We start from the raw sequence: 20,165 nt of genomic DNA on the forward strand, positions 1-20,165 counted from the left end.
GTAGAAGTGGGGTTTGGGTCAGTTTTGTTCCAACAGGTGTTCTTTTGTAATATCTACTAATAGAGGCTGGCAACTGTGGACTAGGTGATACCAAATCGAATCCGGATCAATTTATGGAGAAGGGTTTTGTGTGTTTCAGTATAACATTTCTTCCATTGAGGTGTTTCTTGTACAAAATGTGTGAATTCAGAAGTCAAGCTGGTGGTAGAAAATGATGCAACATTACTATCCTAGAACTGCAATTTCAGATGGTTATGAAGTGTTGCCGCACACCGAGTCGTTTCTCAAGAGTGGGTGCTCTACTTTCCTGGGTTAACTGTGCCAAAAACCCAAATGCAGATTAAATGAATCAAAAAACATAATGGGAAGGGCACGCCACATGTACAATAACTAATTAATAAGATCCACTCATGAGATTCAGCAGCATTATTCCAAAGTGACAACGAGCCCAGAATATTCAGTATGTTTGTAAAAATATATTATCCTAAAGGGGGAGTTCAGGTGCTACAAAGGGGGGCTCCACATGTTTCTGCCACCCTTCTCTGTGGCTGTTGGCGGGACGATGAATCTCACTCCCTGAGACCACTCCTTACTTTATTTAATAATAAGCGCAAAGAGCTATTAAGTCACACACACTGCACGCTAAATATAAACCATACACCTACTTGGTGTTTATTCCAAATCAGTTCTTATATCCGTAAGCACATCAAATGGTATTTCACAATTCTTAAGTTCCCTTTCTCCTTTTTATGTCTCGCCTACACAGCGCTGCATAGGAGGACCGTTAGCCGTCGTTCTGCTCTTTTTTGAAGCACATACCTGTGCTTGTGGCAGCATTCACCTTGCGGGAGCAAGCAGGGGGTGCGCCACAAGCACGAGTATGTGCTTATAAAAAGAGCAGACTGCGCGTGCACTCCCTCTCTAACTTCCCTTCATTGCTTTCACCGGGCATTCCTCCCCATTGTACGAGTGCCTGTTGCCTGATTTTCTGTTTTACATGACATAGCCATGGTGCACTCCTCTGCCTCTCTCTCCCTCTGTGACGCCCCTACTGCTGCAGCCTGCACGCCTTTTTTTTTTTTCTTAACTTTTGATCAAATCGGGGATAACATCGCTACATGGGTGAATCGTTCCTACGCCTTCTGGGCAGCTCTTAGCCTCCTCCACTGCCACGCTGTAATGGGATTCTATCAGAAGGCAGTTCCTTTTTAATGTGCAATCCAAATGCAGGGCCATTCTTCGAATTGTGATTGGGAGTTTTACTTGTGTTTTTAAGCAGAGTCTCCCGAGAGCACAGTAATTGGATGTGAAAAAGTTGTCCAGGGTCTACTGTTCAGCGCTGGCACCAACAAAATGTTTTCGGTCTACTTTTGCTCAGATAGGATCTTTGACGCTGAACTCTTAGAAAGGATTTGACCATATAAGGGAAAACTGTGTTCTCGCTCCCTCGCGGCTCTGCTCTCCTCCCTTTCCTCTGGCTTCCTGGTTTCCTTATTATGCCAGTATAAATACAAAAAGACCTGGCCTGTGAAGGTGCCTCTCTTCAGGCTAGAACATCTATATATATATATATATATATATATATATATATATATATATATATATATATATATATAGGGATTCACAATACTTTATTCCCATATACGCCTCTTTTCATTAATGAGATAGTAACCTCCTACTTTTTTACCTTCAATTTAAAAAAAAAAAAAAGATTTTTTACAATTGGCAGTCCCTGTATTTTATTACCCCTGAGCAACATAAAAGGGGAATCATGTGAAAGGTGCAACAAATTTATACATTGCAATCAGAAAAATGTGAAAAGGCAAGATGACCCCTCACGTGCGCACCTGCGCACCACCAATCTGGCTCGCTGGTTGGTACTCACCAGCTGTGCCCACTTTTATCATCATTGGCAGTCATCTTGCCTAATGAAATAATAAATGTAGTGTCCAAAACAAAAAAAGAAATTTAGTGCAGTGTAAAAAAAGGGGTGAAAAAATCACATCCCACGATGCGACCTTGTGAATCTAAAATTGAAGAAAGTTGCACTTCTCTCGAGCACCAACTTTATTATTCCTTGTGCACTTTATTCAAATTAAAACCGGTTGCCTATCATGCATACCGTAATACTGAGCCAACATGTTTCATTGCCACAACACTTTGGGCAATTTCTTCAGGGCAAACTAGGTCGCCTCGCACCAGTAATGGACACTTCAATGTCTTTTTTCCGGGGACTGCCAAGAGTAAAAACAATGGAAACAGACACAACAACCCGTTATTCTCATCTAATCTTTTCCTTAAAAAAGGGTTTTGCAATATATCACTCGCAACACGAGTTTGTATATTACCCTAATTGAGCCAAAGTCCCTCGTACCAGCTCTTTTCAATAGATCACACAAGAGACTCCACCTGTGAGTCCTCTTGGTGGATTAACATGCAACTGTCATGTCAATCTATAAGGTGATAAAAAATCTTATTAGTCACGTGCACTTAAATAGTTCAGAACGTGGTCATTTCTCACATGGGACCCTCGTATAAGTGTGGTAAAAAACAACATGGATCGATATCCAAACATGCTCACAAGGTCACAATCCTCGCCCGGACCTTTCTTATTATACCCCCCATCGCTCTTACTTGCTCAATCCCCCCTCATGTGGCTTACTCTCTCTCTCCTGCACCTACTTACTGTCTTTCTTTGCGAATCTTTTGAAAGCACTTTACCTCCATTCTTTTCCCGATTTTTCATCTCTCCTTCCTCTTTTCCGCTCCCCATTCGTGTTCCGTTCCTCGCGCAGCTGACACCTTATAGATTTTTCTCCGCACGAACATCACTACCCCTTCTAATTTCCTTTCCCAATGTTATTTCATTTCTTGGTTTAAGCATGACTTTCTCCTTTCCTGCCTAATTTAATTTCGTTCTATGCCCCTTGTATTTTTGCCATTCTCTTTCCATGTGGTAGTTCTTTTGCTTGAACATTTTCTAAAAGCATAAGCACCGACTTGTGGGTCAACACGTTTTTTCCCCTATGTTAACTCTATGCATAGTGTGGCGGCAACCCGTGGCCAAGAAAGGGACTGGTGTCAGTCCTGTGTGTGTAGGAGCCCCCTAAACCTTTTGGCGGATGATAAGATGTACCCTTACAAGTAAAGGTGGAAATGAATGCCTTGCCGTCCGATCACTCAAGAAGTAAACACACTCCTGCACTTTACTGCAGATTACGCGATCACTACACATCAAAGCTCTTTCTTGTCCTTCCTCTTTCTTTGTCGCCTGCTCTCCCTTTCATTCTCTGCTTTGCCTCCTTGTCTAATAATTCCATGATCTGCCCATCCTCTCTTCGCCTACCTTTGTCTTTTCACAGCTCGCACCAACCTACTCATTTTGCTCCTCCTCCTACCCCCTCTCTCCTCCTCCTACCCCCTCTCTCCTCCTACCCCCTCTCTCCTCCAGCTTCTTTCTTTGTATATTCAGTTCGCTTCACTCCCTCGTGTCTTCTACCTCTGTCGCCCTCTCCTCTCTTCTCTTCAATCCATCGTCAACACCTTTCTAATTTTCCTTATGTCCTTTATGCCCGTTCTCCCTTCCTTAAGCTTATTGTCTCCGTCACAACATCACTCTTATCGCTTTCCTGCCTGGTTACCCTTTTTTCACGGGCATCTCATTTAAACCAACATTATTGATCTCCACCCATTATTTCTCCACCTCTCTTCCTCTGCTCACCCAGTGTCTCACTTTTGCCACTGTCATTACTTTTCTCTTTTCTTCATTTTGTTTTTTTCTTTGCATCTTTTTTTAGCCCTTATTCCTGTCTACTCCACTCTTTTCCATGCTATCATTTTCACTCTCACTGTCTCCTCTTTCTTTTTCCCTCCTTGCCTTCCATCGTTCTCCCTCCCTTAGCCCCTGCTGGACCCCTGCTTTAAATTTGCCTTTCTCAACATTTTTTTTTCTTCTCTCACTTTTTGGTCTTATACATCTGTCCTTGTGTTCCCTCTTCTACCTTCTGTTTTCCTATTCCCCTCTGTTGGAAAGGCGTTCGCCGGAGGGGGGTTCGATACACGTCTTGCCCACCCCTTTGACCCACCTCTCCCAAGTAGGCCGAACCAGGCGCGTACACCCTGAGCTTACACTACGAACAGAGTGACACCACACGTATTCTTTGTAGGACGATAGGTTCTTTTATCGAAGGTTTCAAGGGATCTTTATGATCCAAGGTGCAAGTAGTACATCAGCGGCACAAGATACTACAAATCGGTGGTAAGGGAATGGGGGTAGCGGGACAGTCTTTGAAGGTAGTGTCTCTGCAAAGTACCCTGCGGATAGCTCACAATCCTCGAGCTGGAGGGTGTCGTTTCTCTGGGCGATCTCTTGCCAATTCGTCCTCGAGGGGAGCGCCGCGAGTCACTCCGCAGGCACAGGTAGTCGGAGTTCGGGAGCCGCGATCTCGTCAGCAGGGCTCAGATGGTTCAATGGCTGGGGGCCGCGAGTCACTCAGCAGGCCCAGGTGGTTCAGGGTTCGGGAGCCGCGATCTCGTCCGCAGGGCTCAGATGGTTCAATGGCTGGGGGCCGCGAGTCACTCAGCAGGCCCAGGTGGTTCGGTATTCGGGAGCTGCGACAGCGTCAGCAGGCTTCGATGGTTCCAGGTCTTCTCTGCCATTCGTTCCTCCGGCACCCCCTATTATACTCCCCCTGCCCTTTGAAGTCCGGAGTCCTCGCAGAGAGGGGCCTTTGGTGACTGAGGGGGTTCGGCGGGATTTCCTGCCGCTCGTTTCTTTGGTCTTTTCAGGTGGGTCTGGGAGGGTCTCCAGACGCTCGGCAGGCGAGGCGCCTGCTCCCCAGGGGCTTGGTGGCCGATCGAGTCCTCCCGGGGGAAGGCGATCCGAGGTGTGACTGGGCTGGCGCCTCTTGGTCTGGCTCGGGGGTTCCCGCTCCCTCGGTCGGACATGCGTGGTAGGGTGTCGAGTCTGTCGGGGACTCTGGCCGGCCCTCGGGTCTGTGTGGCTGGGGCGGCCGGAGTCGGAGATGCCGTGTCTTGGGGGTGGTTGCAGGTTGGCTGGATGATCGGGAGGGCATACGCCGTGAGGCCGGTCTCACACCCTCTTTTCTTTCTCATCCTTTCTCGTCTCCTTCTATGCTATGCCATTTTCATTCCCCTATGTCTCACTGTAAGATGGTGCTGGTATATGAATGTGTCAGAAGGCTGGATAAGGATGAATATCTGGTTCTTCCTGCTCTCTCCTCCGACATGTTGTTAGTGGACTAGTTAAGATGACGCAGGGCTAAACCTGCAACCTGCAAGTCCCACCATTCGCACCCTTGACCTCCTGATGATATCACGATCTGCCCCACTGCTAGCTCCTCAACAGTTTTCTGCCGAGGGTTTAGTGAAAGGGCAAAAAGTGTGAACTATAGAAAGTAAACTCTGGTCTGAGGCCTTAGTTATCAGCTGGCTAGCTAGGTAACAGGCGCTATTTATCACACCCATTAAATACTGATTCCCCGGCGTGGGAATTTAATGGGTCCTATAGCGAGCACCTAATACCAGATTTCCTCATTGCATTGGGAAATAATGAGCATTTTGCTGCTTACCACACCAAAAATCTACATCTGCTAGTTAACTGATCTTGTCACCTGGTAAATATCAGCAGGATTGACCTGCTAATATATTTAGTACAAGCATTGAAAATGCAATAGATCTCGCCTTTGATTAAGTTAAAGCCATTTGCTTTGCTAATGGTATTCTATAGCAAAGCAAATGGCTTTAACTTAATCAAAGGCGAGACCTATTGCATTTGTAATGCTTGTTGGTAGGGAGATTAAGTGATTTGCCCAGAATCGCGGGATGTTGAGCCGATGCTCGATCCTTGTTCCCCAACTCTGCCCGTTAGGCCACAACCTCAAATTCTGGGCTTTCAGACTATATTAATTTCAGCAGAAACAAATCGGCATCTTAAAACAATGCAAGAGTGGGGAACATGAAGTTATCCAGTGACCTTAAATACAAAGTGCCCTGTTTTGGCCGCCCAGCCTTAGATTGTCTCAAGCGCATATTTAGCTTTACCGCTGCCTTCGATTGACTCTGACCGGCAGGCATTACTAATCAATCAATAAGGACTGTGGTAATCTAATACAAGAAACAAACCAGCACACACTCGCCTCTGTTGTTGGTCGGAGGGGACACCTCGTCCTCCGAGGGAACACTTCTTACAACGTCGGGGGTGGCCATGCTGCACTATGAGAACCATGCACTACTCGAAAGAGCCAGCCAGCTGGAAAGGCCACATCACCCGCAGGGGGGTGTTTACAGAAGACAGCCCCTTGATCTTTCCCCCAGTGTCCGGGAAGAAAAGTCTTTTTTCAGGTAGGTTAACAATTTCCTAAAATGTTATCACACCTTTATCCTTTCCCTTAATCCGCTGGGAAAGTTACTTTGTTTAATTAAAAAAGGGGGAGAGACGTCCCCACCCCTACAAACCAGCCTAAACGACCCCTTGATGATTATTCCCGGGTCAGGCTTTAGCGGGGCATTACGGCCCGCCAGAGCGTGTGATATTCGCTTTGAGTTTTCGGGCTGTATGTTTTTTGCTGCTTGTTTTGTTTGGGTCCTACTTTGAGTTTCCAATGATGGGTGTTGAAGGGCCCCTGGACAGGGGTGAACAGCAGCTCTGCCTGGGAGGGGGCTGTGTGTGTTTATACCCTCTTTCCTCCCTTTGTTTGGGCCTGCGTCTGCCCAGCCGCCTCAGAGCAGCTGTTTCAGCACATGGCGTAGGACCCCCATGGGCTGGTGCCCGCTCCGGAGCCTTTGAAGGGCCTGCCAGGCTTGTGCTGGAGTGCTGTGGTCGAGGGAGGGGGAGACGTGGGGGGTTATGATTGTGAAGCTCAAGCTGCAACACGCCCCGCCAGAGAAATTAAAATTTCTCTTGCAGGACACCGCGATCATTTTTTTTCTAACTTTAACACTGAGCAGAGGGGATAGAAGTGGGGGGGGGGGGGAGGACTCCATCATACGGGAAGGCACATTTACATCTCATTCCTTATTTCAGTTTGGAAAGGAAACGTTACAGAGATATGACTTTTGCAGAATCAGTGAGTGAGCACCAAATGCGCAAAAAAGAAAGTGAAGCCGTGGGCTTTTGCGTCTCACTGCACCGCAATTTCCGAATGACCAGGGTGAAAGTCGACGAGGACGCCCAGGATGGAGTTTGCTGCACGTGCCTGTCCTCGACAGACTTTTCTGTTTTGGAGCCGTCCCACTTGGACGGACTGCCCTGCTGGCGTAAAAGGTTTATTATCTTCTTCATGGGGCCATCCGTTTCGCCCCATAAAGAAGATAAGAAACCTTTTACGCCAGCAGGAAGTCAGACGAGCCGGTCCAAGTGGGACGGCTCTAAAAGAGAAAAGTGTACATCACTGGAAGCTCTTTTCCAATGGCTGGCCACCGTTTAGCATAAGCGGTGACGCCAGCCAATGGAAAAGAGGGGCGGGGCTTAATCCCCACTAGTGAAAACTACCCAAAAACATAAAATCTCGCCAGCGAGACTGCGCATGTGCGCAGCCTACGCTATCCGAGACCTAAAAAACTTAGAAGGTGCAGACAATTCGTACCAACGGTAAACGATTTCATGTGTCACAATTAACCACGGCACTCCTAATCCAGGTTTTGTCCTGTTTTCTTCTATTGCTGGAGCTCCTAAATGGCTGATGAGACCCTGGTAGTAAAGGGGTAGCAAAGGGCAAGCTAGGTATGGCAGCTGCTGCTCTCCGTTACCCCTTCCGTCATCCGTGCCCCAGATCCCTTTAGCGGACCCCACTGCACCGAGCTGCTATGCCAGAAGGCCCTTCCAAATCTGAGAGCTTCCATTTTGTGATGCTCTCCAACATCAGCTACCACCCTCTTCTGTTTTTAGAAACTAGTTTGTCCCGCCTCCTGTTTCATCCTCCCGTTTGCAAGCATATATTTCTAAATCAGACTACTAGTGTGTAGCAGTTGAATAGCTCTTCAATGTCTGGCTGCACAACACCCAGGAAAATGTGCTGCATGGCTAAACACTTATAAAGTCCCAAAGGCGAGACCTATTGGCAATGCCAATGCGTGTTAACCTAACGATGGCTACATTTCATGATAGAAATTAGCATATGTAACACACCATGTCAATGAAGTGGTATGCTAAGTTTGCTTTTCAAACAAGGACTCACGCTTTTCAGAGGCTATTATTGAAGGGACTGATTACTAATCTTTCATGAAATGTGGCCATCATTAGGTTAAAAAGGCGACTGGGAACTTGATCTCATACGTGCACTGTGTACACAATTCATTTTGAAAGAAATCATGTTTGTCTTGTTTTTGCACTGCAGCAGGATTTGTTTTTTTTTTATGTTTTAGGCATGGAGTGTGTGTTTTAGCCACCTGTCCACATGGTCCTTTCTCCTCTTTGAATTCCCATTTGTTTATTTCCTATTGTATATTCCTCTGTATAAAATGTTCCTTTTTTTATTTTTTATCCATTCTTCTTCTTTATCTGCTTTATTGCATATCTTTGCAGGAATGGCATGGTCTTAAGAAGAGGCTTGGCTTAATATCCGTATAACAGGGGCATGGGCAATTTTGTGGCTTTTTACGCTTTCCTGTACCAAACTTCACTCAATCAGTTTTTATATAGAACAACACTGCAGAGCGAATTTAAGAGGAGTTCCTGAGCCAAAGAGCTTGCAATTAGAATGAGTGAGACATCATACATGGTGCTCTGGGGTAGATCTTGATGTTCTGGATATTTTTATCCTTAAGAAAAACATTGTCCCCTTTGCTTTACTAGTTTGGTGAAAGGTTAGGATTATCCACTCTGCAGTCTGTTTAATGTCTTCCTATATTACTTTCCCCGGACCAAAGTGTTTATAAAGTAACTTTTGCAAGGTTCACCCGACCCCATCACAGAGGTAGGATCAATTTTGCATACTCCACCTGGTAGTCTTTGCATAGATCCGTTTGCCTTTAGGTTCACATTTCTGATGGTTCTGTTGAAACCCATAACTGAAACAAAGAAATCCTCCACTGCCCCAAGGGAAGGGACTTTCATTTCAGTTTGATATTACCAGGGTCATTTTGTCGTGCAGAGCTTAATAGATTTTATAATGTTACATGTCCCAGACCAGGTCTGCCTTTCAGATTGTTGCTCTGTATCCACCCCATATACTAGAGAACACGGGCCTGTGGCTTGATTCGTTGTGGCTCAGAATTTCACAAAATGCTGAAAGCCATTTTCGTGTTTGTTGTAGCTCATTCTTGAATGTATTCTAAGAGCCAGAACAAACCTTCAGTTTGACTAATTGACAAATATTGTTGGAGATCCGCGGGTCCTTGGGGCTGTTTGAGTTTACATTGTACATAAATGGGATGGTCACGTATGTTGGGGCTTGGGTGGGGTGGCAGGGGGGGGGTTGCTTGGGAGGGAATTGGTGCTGTGAATGTTTTGGATATTGGTACTTTGTTTTCCCCTAACCCCCATCGCCGCTGTGGATCATCTCCTGGGACACATTCCTACTGTAATATTCTTCTGTTTCATCTTCCTGTTTTACCTTGCATTACGCTGACCGCCATCTGAGGACATGTGATGGCTTTAGTGCAACTTGGGCTTCTTTTTTTCATTCAATAATAAAACATATATTGTTAGAGAATTCTTCTATACAAAAAGCCCTTTTTCCATGTCTGACTCCTCTGTCCAAGGGATCTTTCAGATCCTTACATTTTTGCATCATATCTCTTCACTTTTTCTCATGAGAAAAACTTGTTTTAACAGGTAACATCATTCTTATTGCTAAAATGACGTATCTGCAAATCCTATTTCCTATTCCGTAAGTATTGTGTTTTGAGACATGACTTGTTACTCTCTTTTACCTCCTGAAGATGTTTACTGTTCCATTTACACTTCGAGTGTCGACTGTTTGTGATCTGCAGCTTGAATGTTGATAGAGTATCCCAGAACATAATTTCTATGGGAGAGAATTCATGGCCTGGAGACTTCATACTCTGTATGGTGACCATGAATTAAGATACCTGGCCCTTATAGTGAAAGCAGATTACCAATCTGCTCTCCCTATTTTAAACTTCGAGATGCTGGTTTTATGGCTGTTTTATGTCAACATTTCGGTTAAGGACACTTGGTTTCTGGGAAGAGTCCACAGGACTCCTGTGGTTGAAGGCAAGCATAGAAGCAGCACTTGACAAACAATGGAAATTGAATAGTTCTTTCATGTCCTTTTTCTAATGGAGAAGAGTTATGATTTGTGCAAAGTGGCACATTTGGATCCCTCTAGTATTTTGATTTTTGGGTCTCGCGCCTATTGTTGCAGTGCGTAGACCTCTTGTGCAGGGTTCTGAAAGCTGCTCATGCATGTGATCAGGCTTTCGCCGGCTGCCATTAGATTTTGTGTGTTTCTTTTACAAAAATAAGGCACGCAATTGGGCAAAGGCGGGCGCATGTCTCGCCTTTGCTCCGCCAATTCCCACCGGAGTCTAGCACGCGCATCAGCGCAGCACAGACGACAGGCTCCCCCACCCCTCTGTGGTGTGCGCGCGCACCACTGCTTCTTTTCTCTCTCTTCCTTTCCACGTCCTTCTCTTTCCCTTTTTCTTTCTGTTTCTCCCTTCCTCCATATCTCCTTTCCCCCATCTTCCTGTATTTGCGTGCTTCTCTGACTGTACCCCCTATTATTTCTTCACTATTCCTCCATTTTTGCCGTGCTCTCTTCTCCCCCTCAGAGCCCCCTCTCCTCTTCTGAGCACCCCCCTGCCCCGATTGGACGGGGACTTTTCAATCTGTTTGCTTCAAGAACCACGGCAACAGGCAAGAAAGAGCACGGCCATGGCTAGGAAGACAGTAGCCATAACTCGCAAAGACTCGCCCATGGCGGGAGCTGCTGGCCGTGCTACTCCGTGCTTCTTTTGTTAAAAGTACATACGTCACAGACTGCTTTTCATCACGGAACTCACCCCCCCCTGGGGGCCCTACAATGCTCGCCTTCTTGTAATGTGCCCGTGAAATATTAAACTGTTGACATGGTCAAGGAAACGCCTGTTAACCAGCCTGGGGAAGCGTGTAATAAACCGTGAACAGGAAGTGACGTTTCACCAGCTGCTGGTACCAAAGGCCTCAGCGTGGGTTAGGAAGGAATGCCGCCCTGCACCGGCTGCTTCTTCTGAGCCGATGTATACCATTGGTCAGTGACTGGGCACACCCTGAGGTCGAGAGCTGCAGAGATGATGTCCAGTGAGACATTACCACGAGCCTGTAGCATCCCTGGCCTTCCCAGTATCACAGGGCACCACATCTGCCCCCATCTACCCACGGGGACACAGTTTGTCACTTTGCAGCGTAGGGACTGGGGTTGTATCCTATTGGCCGTGGCTGACCACTAGGGATGTCAGAGATTTGAGGTCTGACCGATCCCATATTTCTTTTAAACTACAGGTAGTCATTTCATAGCCACAGTTTAAACACTCATTGAAAATGCAATAGGTCTCGCCTTGACTAAGTTAAAGCCATTTGCTTTGCTAATGGTATTGTATAGCAAAGCAAATGGCTTTGACTTCATTAAAGGCAAGTCCTATTGCATTTTCAATGCTTGTTTTATTTTGTCCTCCCCGCCCGCCCCCCTCTCCCCCCCCCCTCTCCCCCCCTCTCCCCCTCCTCCATCTTGCACTGTTAACAGGAGCAGATTGTTTCCTGCCTGTTTCCTCTAATGGAACCTGAGTTGTTCCCACCTTAGCGTGGAACATGCACAACTCCTTTAATACTGCAGCTCAGAGTAGACATTGTGCTCGTCATTTAAACCCTTGTAGTGAGAGTCCGTCCGCCACACCAATTGATTCTTAAAAAAACAAAAAGGTACAGGGGATTCTGAGAACAAAGGGAACATGGAGGGCATAATATCAGGTGATTTACTTCCATATTTTATTCCCCCATTTTTATTGCATTTAAATTGGTTGCAGAGCCTCAGACACCCAGTGCAAGTGTAATTTGCATCCTGTAGTTCTTGCATCAGAGTTTGTGCACAGCTCTTGATGAAGTCAATATTCTCTCAACACACATTGTCTTTGCCCGGATATGACTGCTGAATGAATTCTCTCTTCATGGTGCCTAGAAACTTGAAAGCAGGTGAGAACTCTTGAATTTAATTCAATGATCTTGGTAATCTGTCAAACGGTGTTTGATCAAGATTAAGGTTATATAGAGTATTCACAGAATGCTACCCTACTGTAAAAGTGAATTTCTTCAGCATTTTTTTGTAATAAACATGTTAATTTTGAGAAAAGGTGCTTATTTCGAAGACCATGCGACACAGCATGGAAGCATGAATAACATGAGTTTCAATGAAGAATGGATAATGATCTGGTTCTCCAGTTCTTTTGGCTATTCATTTGGTTTTATATAAACAAATCAAGTTTTTTTGAAAACTGAAGAATACTTTATCTGTCAAATTGTTTTATTGTACGAAATGTTTTTAGACCACATTTCCAATACATTTTAGATGCGGCAGAGGTGCTCTGCAATAACCTGGATGTACAGTTTTGGAGCAAATTGAATGCCAGGAATTGACTACCAATTATAAAGAAAAAAATAATTGCCAAAAAGGCTACATCCAAAAGGGGTATGCAAACTGACCAAAACAAGTTTTGATTCTAAAGAATAAGGTGCATTGCACACAAGACCTGAATTGCATAGGTTGATAAACATTTTCACGATCACTTTGGCCTTTAGTAGAAGATATATGGGACGCGATTACAAACAAAGGCAGATGATTACAATGAAATGAGAGCACCTTTAATAGTCTCAGTTGGAACCCTTAGAAATTGAACATGGGGAAATAGAGAATGCATGGGTCTGCGAGCATTTTTGTCTTGCTAAATATACTAACCCATCGAAGTTAATTACTGGGATACACAATTTGTAAATTTGATCTCGAAGATGTTTAACAATGTATTGGGATATTTCCTCAATGTCCTACACTACAGTAATATTTTATATATAGCGGATATCTAAATAAAATTCATGCTCATCATTTGGATTCTTTGATGGTCATGTGAATTTTTGTTGGACGAGAACCAAGTGACCATTGTGCTCAAGCATTGACCTGCAATTGTGAGCCTACAGTTAGGAGTCTATTGTGGTTTCTCCTATTTTATGTTTAACAACACTTGTATGAACCTACATCTGCGTCCTGATACTCTGGCTTTTCCAAAGCCTTTAGTCAGGGGTTCCTCTGCTTTGCGGTTGGCTTAATCTGTAACAGCACTTTGATGCCCTACGGGTATCAGTCGTGCTCTAGAAATCTATATTTATAAATTCATTGTTGTATAATGTGACTATTTCTGCTATTTTCCCTAGTTTTAGCTTCATGAGGTAGGGTGATAAGGGAGCAAATGGCTAGGCCAATTGCTAAAATGATGTACTAAAATTCTTGGCACATAGCCCTCATTAGGGTAATGTTGATGAAAAAAGTGTGTTCCTTTTTTTTATACCTTTTTAGTTTGTAGTGTTTTGGCAAAGGTATTTAATTTAAAACGTCTCCAAAATGCCCACTCAATTCGGGTTTCTTTTTTTTAGTTCATCACACATAAAGTAAAAGCTCTCAGGTTAACACAACATTGCATATTGAGTGTGTAATTGGTAATTTAGCACTTATTCATATGTTTTTAAAAAGATGCAGAATTCTGATTTAATTGGTGTGTGATTTTCAGCGATGTTGCTATAACGCCAATCGCGATATTTCTTGTGATCCCCTAGTGCATTTTATCAGCACGTTTTTTTTATAGAGCTGCCTGAACTAGCCCTCTCCAAACAGAGAAAGCTTTCAAATATTTTTTTTTCAAATTCAGCGAGTGCAACAGTTTTTAAGGTTATTTCTCTAAATTGACTAGGCAGGTTTAGGATCTGGCAGATGAACAACTGATCAACTGTTAAAATAAAGAAATCTCATCTTAAAAATTAAGTACTTATCGGCGAGTGAATATTAGTTGGCCAAAATTTTCTTTTTTAAGCATTTAATGAAGATGAGCGCTGGTATTAGAAAGTTATAGGAAAGTGAAAAGGTATCCAATGCCGCTAGCAGACCATATACCCATAATACTACTGCTGCTGTATTCAGCATCGTCTGACCAGTGGAGGCTACCATGTACAGAGGGTGAAGGGGTGGTCGACAAAAAAAAAAAAATCTTCCTCTGCGACGTCCTCTTTTGGTCTTCTGGCAGGCTCCAATGCGGGACCCAGCAGCAAACTCCCATAATCAATCTTGGCTCTGCTCTCAGCATCATGACACGAGCACCAGTATTGGAGGGAGCGGCCTCACTCCGCGCTCTTAAGAGCACTGGAGGCCTGCACTTTCTCCAACCCAGCCGTCTAAGACGGCTAGGTTAGTTTTTAAAATGCGCATGTCTGGCTGGCCGTCACAAGCCGGCCAGCTAAACAGACCTGCACATTTTAAAGTGCACAGCTCCCCGCTGCTGCCACTCTGCACAGTAGTGCTGTCCCCTTCCCATCCTGTCACTCCGTTCAGGACAGGTCAGTTGCTGAAAAATAAAACGGTAATAAATAAACTTTATTTGTTTTATTTTTCAGCTCTGACCTAGGGCTTTTCTTAGTGGAGTGACGCTCCTCCGCTCAAACAGAGCAGCCGCCTTGGCTTCTGATATCTATTAAAGTACCTCTTTCCTCGGGCCCTTCGATCTATAAAGGCTTAAACACAGTTTCTTGTAGGCCGATTACTCAGGCTTCATTTCCAGGACAGAGTGTGCTCTCTGAAGACCAGTGTCAGCTTTTGACATGTAGTGTATTAACGAGAACAAACATAACAAATAGTCTTCCATAAAGAGAGAGCTAGTCTTAATGGTAAGAGCCTGGTGGTTGTTGCAGAATTTGATTATTATAGTATTGGCCTTAGGACAAATGGGAATAGGTGTTTTCAAGTTCAGGAAAGGCAATTGATTTTCTCAAACACAACTAGAATAATGTCCATCCATAGTTGTGGGGGATTATTTATTTTCATCTCATTTATTAGTGGAACCCTTAAGTCAATGAGGAAATGTTGTGATTGTCTAATTAAATAATTTGAAACAATCACAGAATAATTTTCTCTGCATTGAAATCAGTCCTTTTCAGGTTATGCATTTCATGAAATCTGGGTTCAGATGCATACCAAGAAAGGCTTTGGAGATCTTCAGAGCCAGGGATGGGGGGATAAAGCTGTCTTCATTTTCAGTGGTGTCTCAGGGAAACAGTTTCATATTTTACTGCTTCATGGAAAAAGCCAGAGGTTTCTTGGCAGGTGTGACTAAGCGACTAGAGAATGATGGGTAATGGTGGCTGACAAGGTACCAGTTGTATTCATCTCGGTTGTGGGGGAGCCTGTTCCATAGAATGATCTTAAAGTGCTTTTTCACTCCATCAAGAGTTTGGAAATGCCTCCTATCGCTGGGGTGATTGCCTTCATTTGTCTTTAATTTGAGGGGCGTTTGCTGTCCGATATCCCAGTTGACTGACCCATTTGGATCTTTGTATGTAGATATATCTACTTCATCTTGTGGTGTGATAATGGGACAGTGAATGGAGCGGACTGTTTAGGATGGTCAAGCCTGTATTTGCGAATGAACCTCAAGTGATGGTTCGTGATTCTTATGATCCTGTTACATTTAGGGTGTAGTTCTCTATTTCACAAATCTTTTGTATGTTGATTATAAACTGATCTGGTTATCCATGATGGCCAAGTCGCAGGTGTGTATTATTGTATAGTATTAAGGGATGGGAAGAAGTCATCAAGGACTCATTCATTTGTTCATATTGTAAAGCTGTCTGTACTCTTCAAAATATGGTACTCTACATACAGGGTGCTCCTGTGTAAATAGAGGTTGTGTGTGTAAATCGGACTGTACCAAGAAGGGGTCTGTCTTAAATATTGGAAAGGATATGTGGTAGAATAGATCATTGGAGCTTCGAGTTCGCTGGTGTTGCTGATCAAGACCGAGGTCCACGCTCTTCTGTCTAAACTCTCCGACCTAAAATCATTGGAACAAACTTAAGAGCTTGTTTCGACGCATCTACTCTTCTGAATTGGGTCAGAACTACACCATGGCATCCCTTTAAAAGGGTGTATATAGATCTTGTAGGTCTTGTGCCAGTGTGCAGCTATCTCCATTTACTTCGCATCAGTATCTGCAGGAACAAACATCTGCAATGTCATGTGAGCATAGGTGTTCAATTAGGACTGTTTTTGAGTGACTAATAATTTTCATTTATTTTTTAGGATTACTGTAATGCTTGGCCTTGACTTCTAATTTGTTAGTGTGAGTTTGAGGGACAGCTCATTAGAGAAGTGTCTCTAGCTGCATTCGAAAGGGTGGTGGTGAAGTAGTTGTAGATGATATTGTTGAAGAGGCTTGCTGTGTGCTTTTTTTATATCTTGATTATATATTTTTTTTATTGTTGCTCTTTTGTTTTAGAGAAAATTAATTTGTCTTTTTAAAGCGCCCCCTTTTCTTGTTTGCTTCTGTTTGTAGCTATTGTTTTCTCCCACCACCTTGTTTATCAATATTTGTGGCACTGTTCCTGCTGCCGCCCCCACTTCCTCTGTTTTCCTCTGTAGATGATGGTTTAAATTGTTATAGTGCTTTTTCATTCAACATTGTGTCGGTCTTTGCCTTTAATCTTAGTTTGTTACTGTTTCTGCCTTTCTGGTATTTGTTTATATACTGGGCTCTGTTCAGATTGAACTGGAATTCACCTCTTTGGGAAAGTTTGTTCAACGTGACTGAGCAGCGCTTGAGGGGAGACAAACACGTCTGACTGTGAAGCTCAGTTTGCAATAGTTAAGGCGTTTTCACAATTGGCGTTGTATACTTTTGTGTCCTTGTTCCGCTGTTCTTAAATACTTTCGAAAGTGGCTTTAGCAAGCTCTCATTCTTTACAAAACATCCCTCAACTACTTTGTGAAGGATGTTCACAACATCCCGCCATCTTGAAGATAGGCTCAGAAAAGCATTTTGTCTACTTTGCCCCACGGTTCAAAGAAAGCAAAACAGAAGCTCAAACCCGCCCCTTATCCAGTCTCCTTTTTTCATGCATTGTCCTTTTATAAAGGCTCAACCAATGAAAAGAGGAGGTGGGTGGATTAGTGTGTATGGAGGCCATTGCTGGCTGCCCATGGCATCAGTGCTGGGCAGGGGCGTAACACAGGCTCCCGCAGTGCGGGGGGCCCTGAGGCTACAGGGGGCCCCCTCAGCACAGCACTCTGGCTCCAGAGGTCCTGATTGAGTCCGAAGGGGGCCCCTCCACGTGCCTTGCAGGGAGGCACCCTCAAGTTTTGTTACTCCAGCGGTGCTGGGCTTCCAGTGTTGTCCTGTGTGTTACCTGTTTGTAACCTTCGACCCAGTCTACCTGTGTGCTGCAGTGTTTTAAAGGCTCTGCTGGTAGATGAGGCAGATATCTGATGCTTTCTGAACCCTGGAGGGCCCTAGCGCCACAAGCTGCGGAATATGGCCCTTGATTGGCCTCACACTCTCTCAAGGGTCTAAAGGGACTGCTCGGTGGTCCCTCCTTGTGACGTGAAGTGCCACAAAATGGGAACAGAGCAGTGGTATGGTAAGTGCAGGAGGAAGGTGTGGGTTTAAACATTTTTTTTTTTTACTTTCTTAAGAGGATCTTTGAGGCATCTGCACAATGATTGCCTGTCACATATTTGACTATTGGTGGCCAATTGGGTAATCTTTGGATTATGGGGACCATCCAACGCCCTGTGTGGTTATTCTTTGGTAGAGGCTGACCATCATCCAGCTTTATGCCAAGCTTGAGAAAGGGAAGATGAATAGTTTTAAGATAAAAAGCCAGTCTTTTCTACTTTTCAATCTGGGGGAAATCAATGGATTAATCACTGTCTGAGAAATACCATGTTATTCACATTAGAAAGCTGGTCCGAAAACGCTCCAAAGATCGGGAAACCGCCTTTACAACGAGGTAAATGCATCCTATGCATTTGCCGTGCATTTTTTAGCACACTTTTTTTTTACCGTGATTATGCATTTACATCGCATACCAATACCACGCATTTAAGGTAAGTTGGGGGACCTCCCCCACAAATACATTGTTTTAAAATATAAAAACAATGCGTGGTATTGGCATGCGGTGAAAATGCATAATCGTGGTAAAAACGTGTGCTAAAAAATTCGAGGCAAAGCCATGCGATGCATTTACCAGCGTTGTGCCATCATACTACCCAAAGATCTACCCGCCAGATCTCATATGCCGTCATCATTGGAGAGGTATGTATGTATGTATGTATGTAATGCATGTGTGTTCTTATATAGCGCTCGACTTACCCTTGGGCATCTCGGCGCTTGCATTGGGAACCCGTCCTGGCTTTTTCCCTGTGAGATAACCCGTACTGGGCATCCCCAAGGTGAAAGCCAGGCATCCCGCCGCGGGGGGGGGGGGCCGTAGTGGAGATTAAGCAAGCTATTACCCAGAGTTGCAGAGTGTGAACCCATGATTCGAGTAGGCACCGAAGTGAGAATTATCGAGTCCGTGGACACTTGGGCTCAGACCCTGCCGCGTCGGAATTGAACCCTGCTTCAGGGTATGCCTTCTCTAACCAGTGAGCCACACTTCTCCACTTCTAACCAGTGAGCCACACTTCTCCACTGAGGTCTTACACATTCGGAGGCTTAAAACTCCTCCATAGAGAAATTTTGTGTGTGTGTGTTCGTGTGTGTGTGTTCGTTCCACGCCTGTGAAATATTAAGGGCAGTAGTGCTGTTCCTGAGGAACTCTGTTCTTAATTTGGGGCCAGCTGGAATAGCGTGTGTCAGCCTGCTATCTTGAACGGACTCGGGCCGGTTACATGGGGGCCTCCAATGGCCAAGCCAGACAATCTGATGGATTGTTGGAATCTTGTGTTTGTGTACAAATTGTATACTCTTAGATATAGGGGATAATAGATGGGGCCTAATGATCAGAGCTACCATCTTTGCAACTGGGGACCCAGGCTGTCGCCTCGGCTCAGAATCCTATGTTTTTGGGCACATCACTTAGGGCCATATATACACTTTTCCCATAGACACAGAATAGGCAAATCCTCTTGATATATCTGGCCCTTGATACGTGCCTACTTTTTTTTTTTTTTTTAGTGGAATGTAATCGGATTTCCATGTACAGTGCTTTAATTCCCTTGTGTGAAGTTGGCGCTATAAAAAAAAAAACAATAAAAAAAAAAGGAAAAGGTTAAACAAAAAAATTAATTCTGCTCTTTTTAGAAACTCTACAACAGCCATTCCCATAGCACTGGTTCACTCCCTATCTGACCCGCTGGAAAGCAACGGAAGTGGCGAGTGTCCAAGAGTTAGCGCTGCATGACGACTGGCAAAGCTTTCCTCTTCCGAACAATTTCAAAAAAGAGCCGCAAGAGCACCGCATCGGCCGCATAATTACAGGCCAATCAATCCATTCACTTATCGGGGTTATTGGGGCAATGAATGCTTTATTTCCTGATGAACTCCGGCGCGGCGTGAACCCGCGGCAGTGTGTGGGAGCTCACACGGGCCGGGGCTGCTAATTGAAATTCAGATGTAATGAGATGAGGTTCAGCCGTTCGGCGGAGCTGCCTTTGTGTAAGCGCTTTTCGCTCCCTGCTCCTCAACAATGCTGTCATCACAGCTACTGTCAAGACCAACACAAATCATACAGAGAGGAAAAAGTCCTTGCTTGTCAGGTCCAGAAAAAAAAACCGTAACGTGCGACAATTTCTGCTTTCATTCGGGAATGGGTTTTGATGGAGAAAATATCTTGCTGTTCAGAGTACTTTTCCTTCCCCCTTTTCAATATGCAAATGTCTCTATCGCCTAGGTAACTATTATGGGACGCCCAAGCCTCCGAGCTGTCCAGCCAATGGGATTGTGACTTCCAGTGATGCTTTGCGAAACCTTCAGTCCGACTCCAGGCACGCAACTCCAAGGCGGTCCAAGTCTTACAATGACATGCAAAATGCTGGCATTGTGCACCCAGAAAACGACGATGATGACGTCCCTGAAATGAACAGCAGCTTCACAGGTAACCGGAAAACGTTTGTTTTCATTGGTTCTTTTGCATCGTATGTAACAATGGCCCCTATTGGAGAGTTGAACAG

General features: G+C 44.6%; 1 protein-coding gene across 14 annotated transcripts in view; it reads left to right on the forward strand.

Moving 5' to 3' along the window:
* The window catches only part of MAGI1 (membrane associated guanylate kinase, WW and PDZ domain containing 1), a 1,064,730-nt gene that overhangs the window by 778,059 nt on the left and 266,506 nt on the right, over positions 1–20,165 (forward strand). For all 14 annotated transcript variants that reach the window (XM_085624690.1, XM_085624691.1, XM_085624696.1 and 11 more), the window contains one exon: positions 19,886–20,089. In XM_085624690.1, coding sequence (XP_085480816.1) covers positions 19,886–20,089 — 204 coding nt within the window. The remainder of the gene's footprint in view (positions 1–19,885; positions 20,090–20,165) is intronic.

This window comes from Triturus cristatus, chromosome 9 (assembly GCF_964204655.1).
Source record: "Triturus cristatus chromosome 9, aTriCri1.1, whole genome shotgun sequence".
NCBI lineage: Eukaryota > Metazoa > Chordata > Amphibia > Caudata > Salamandridae > Triturus > Triturus cristatus.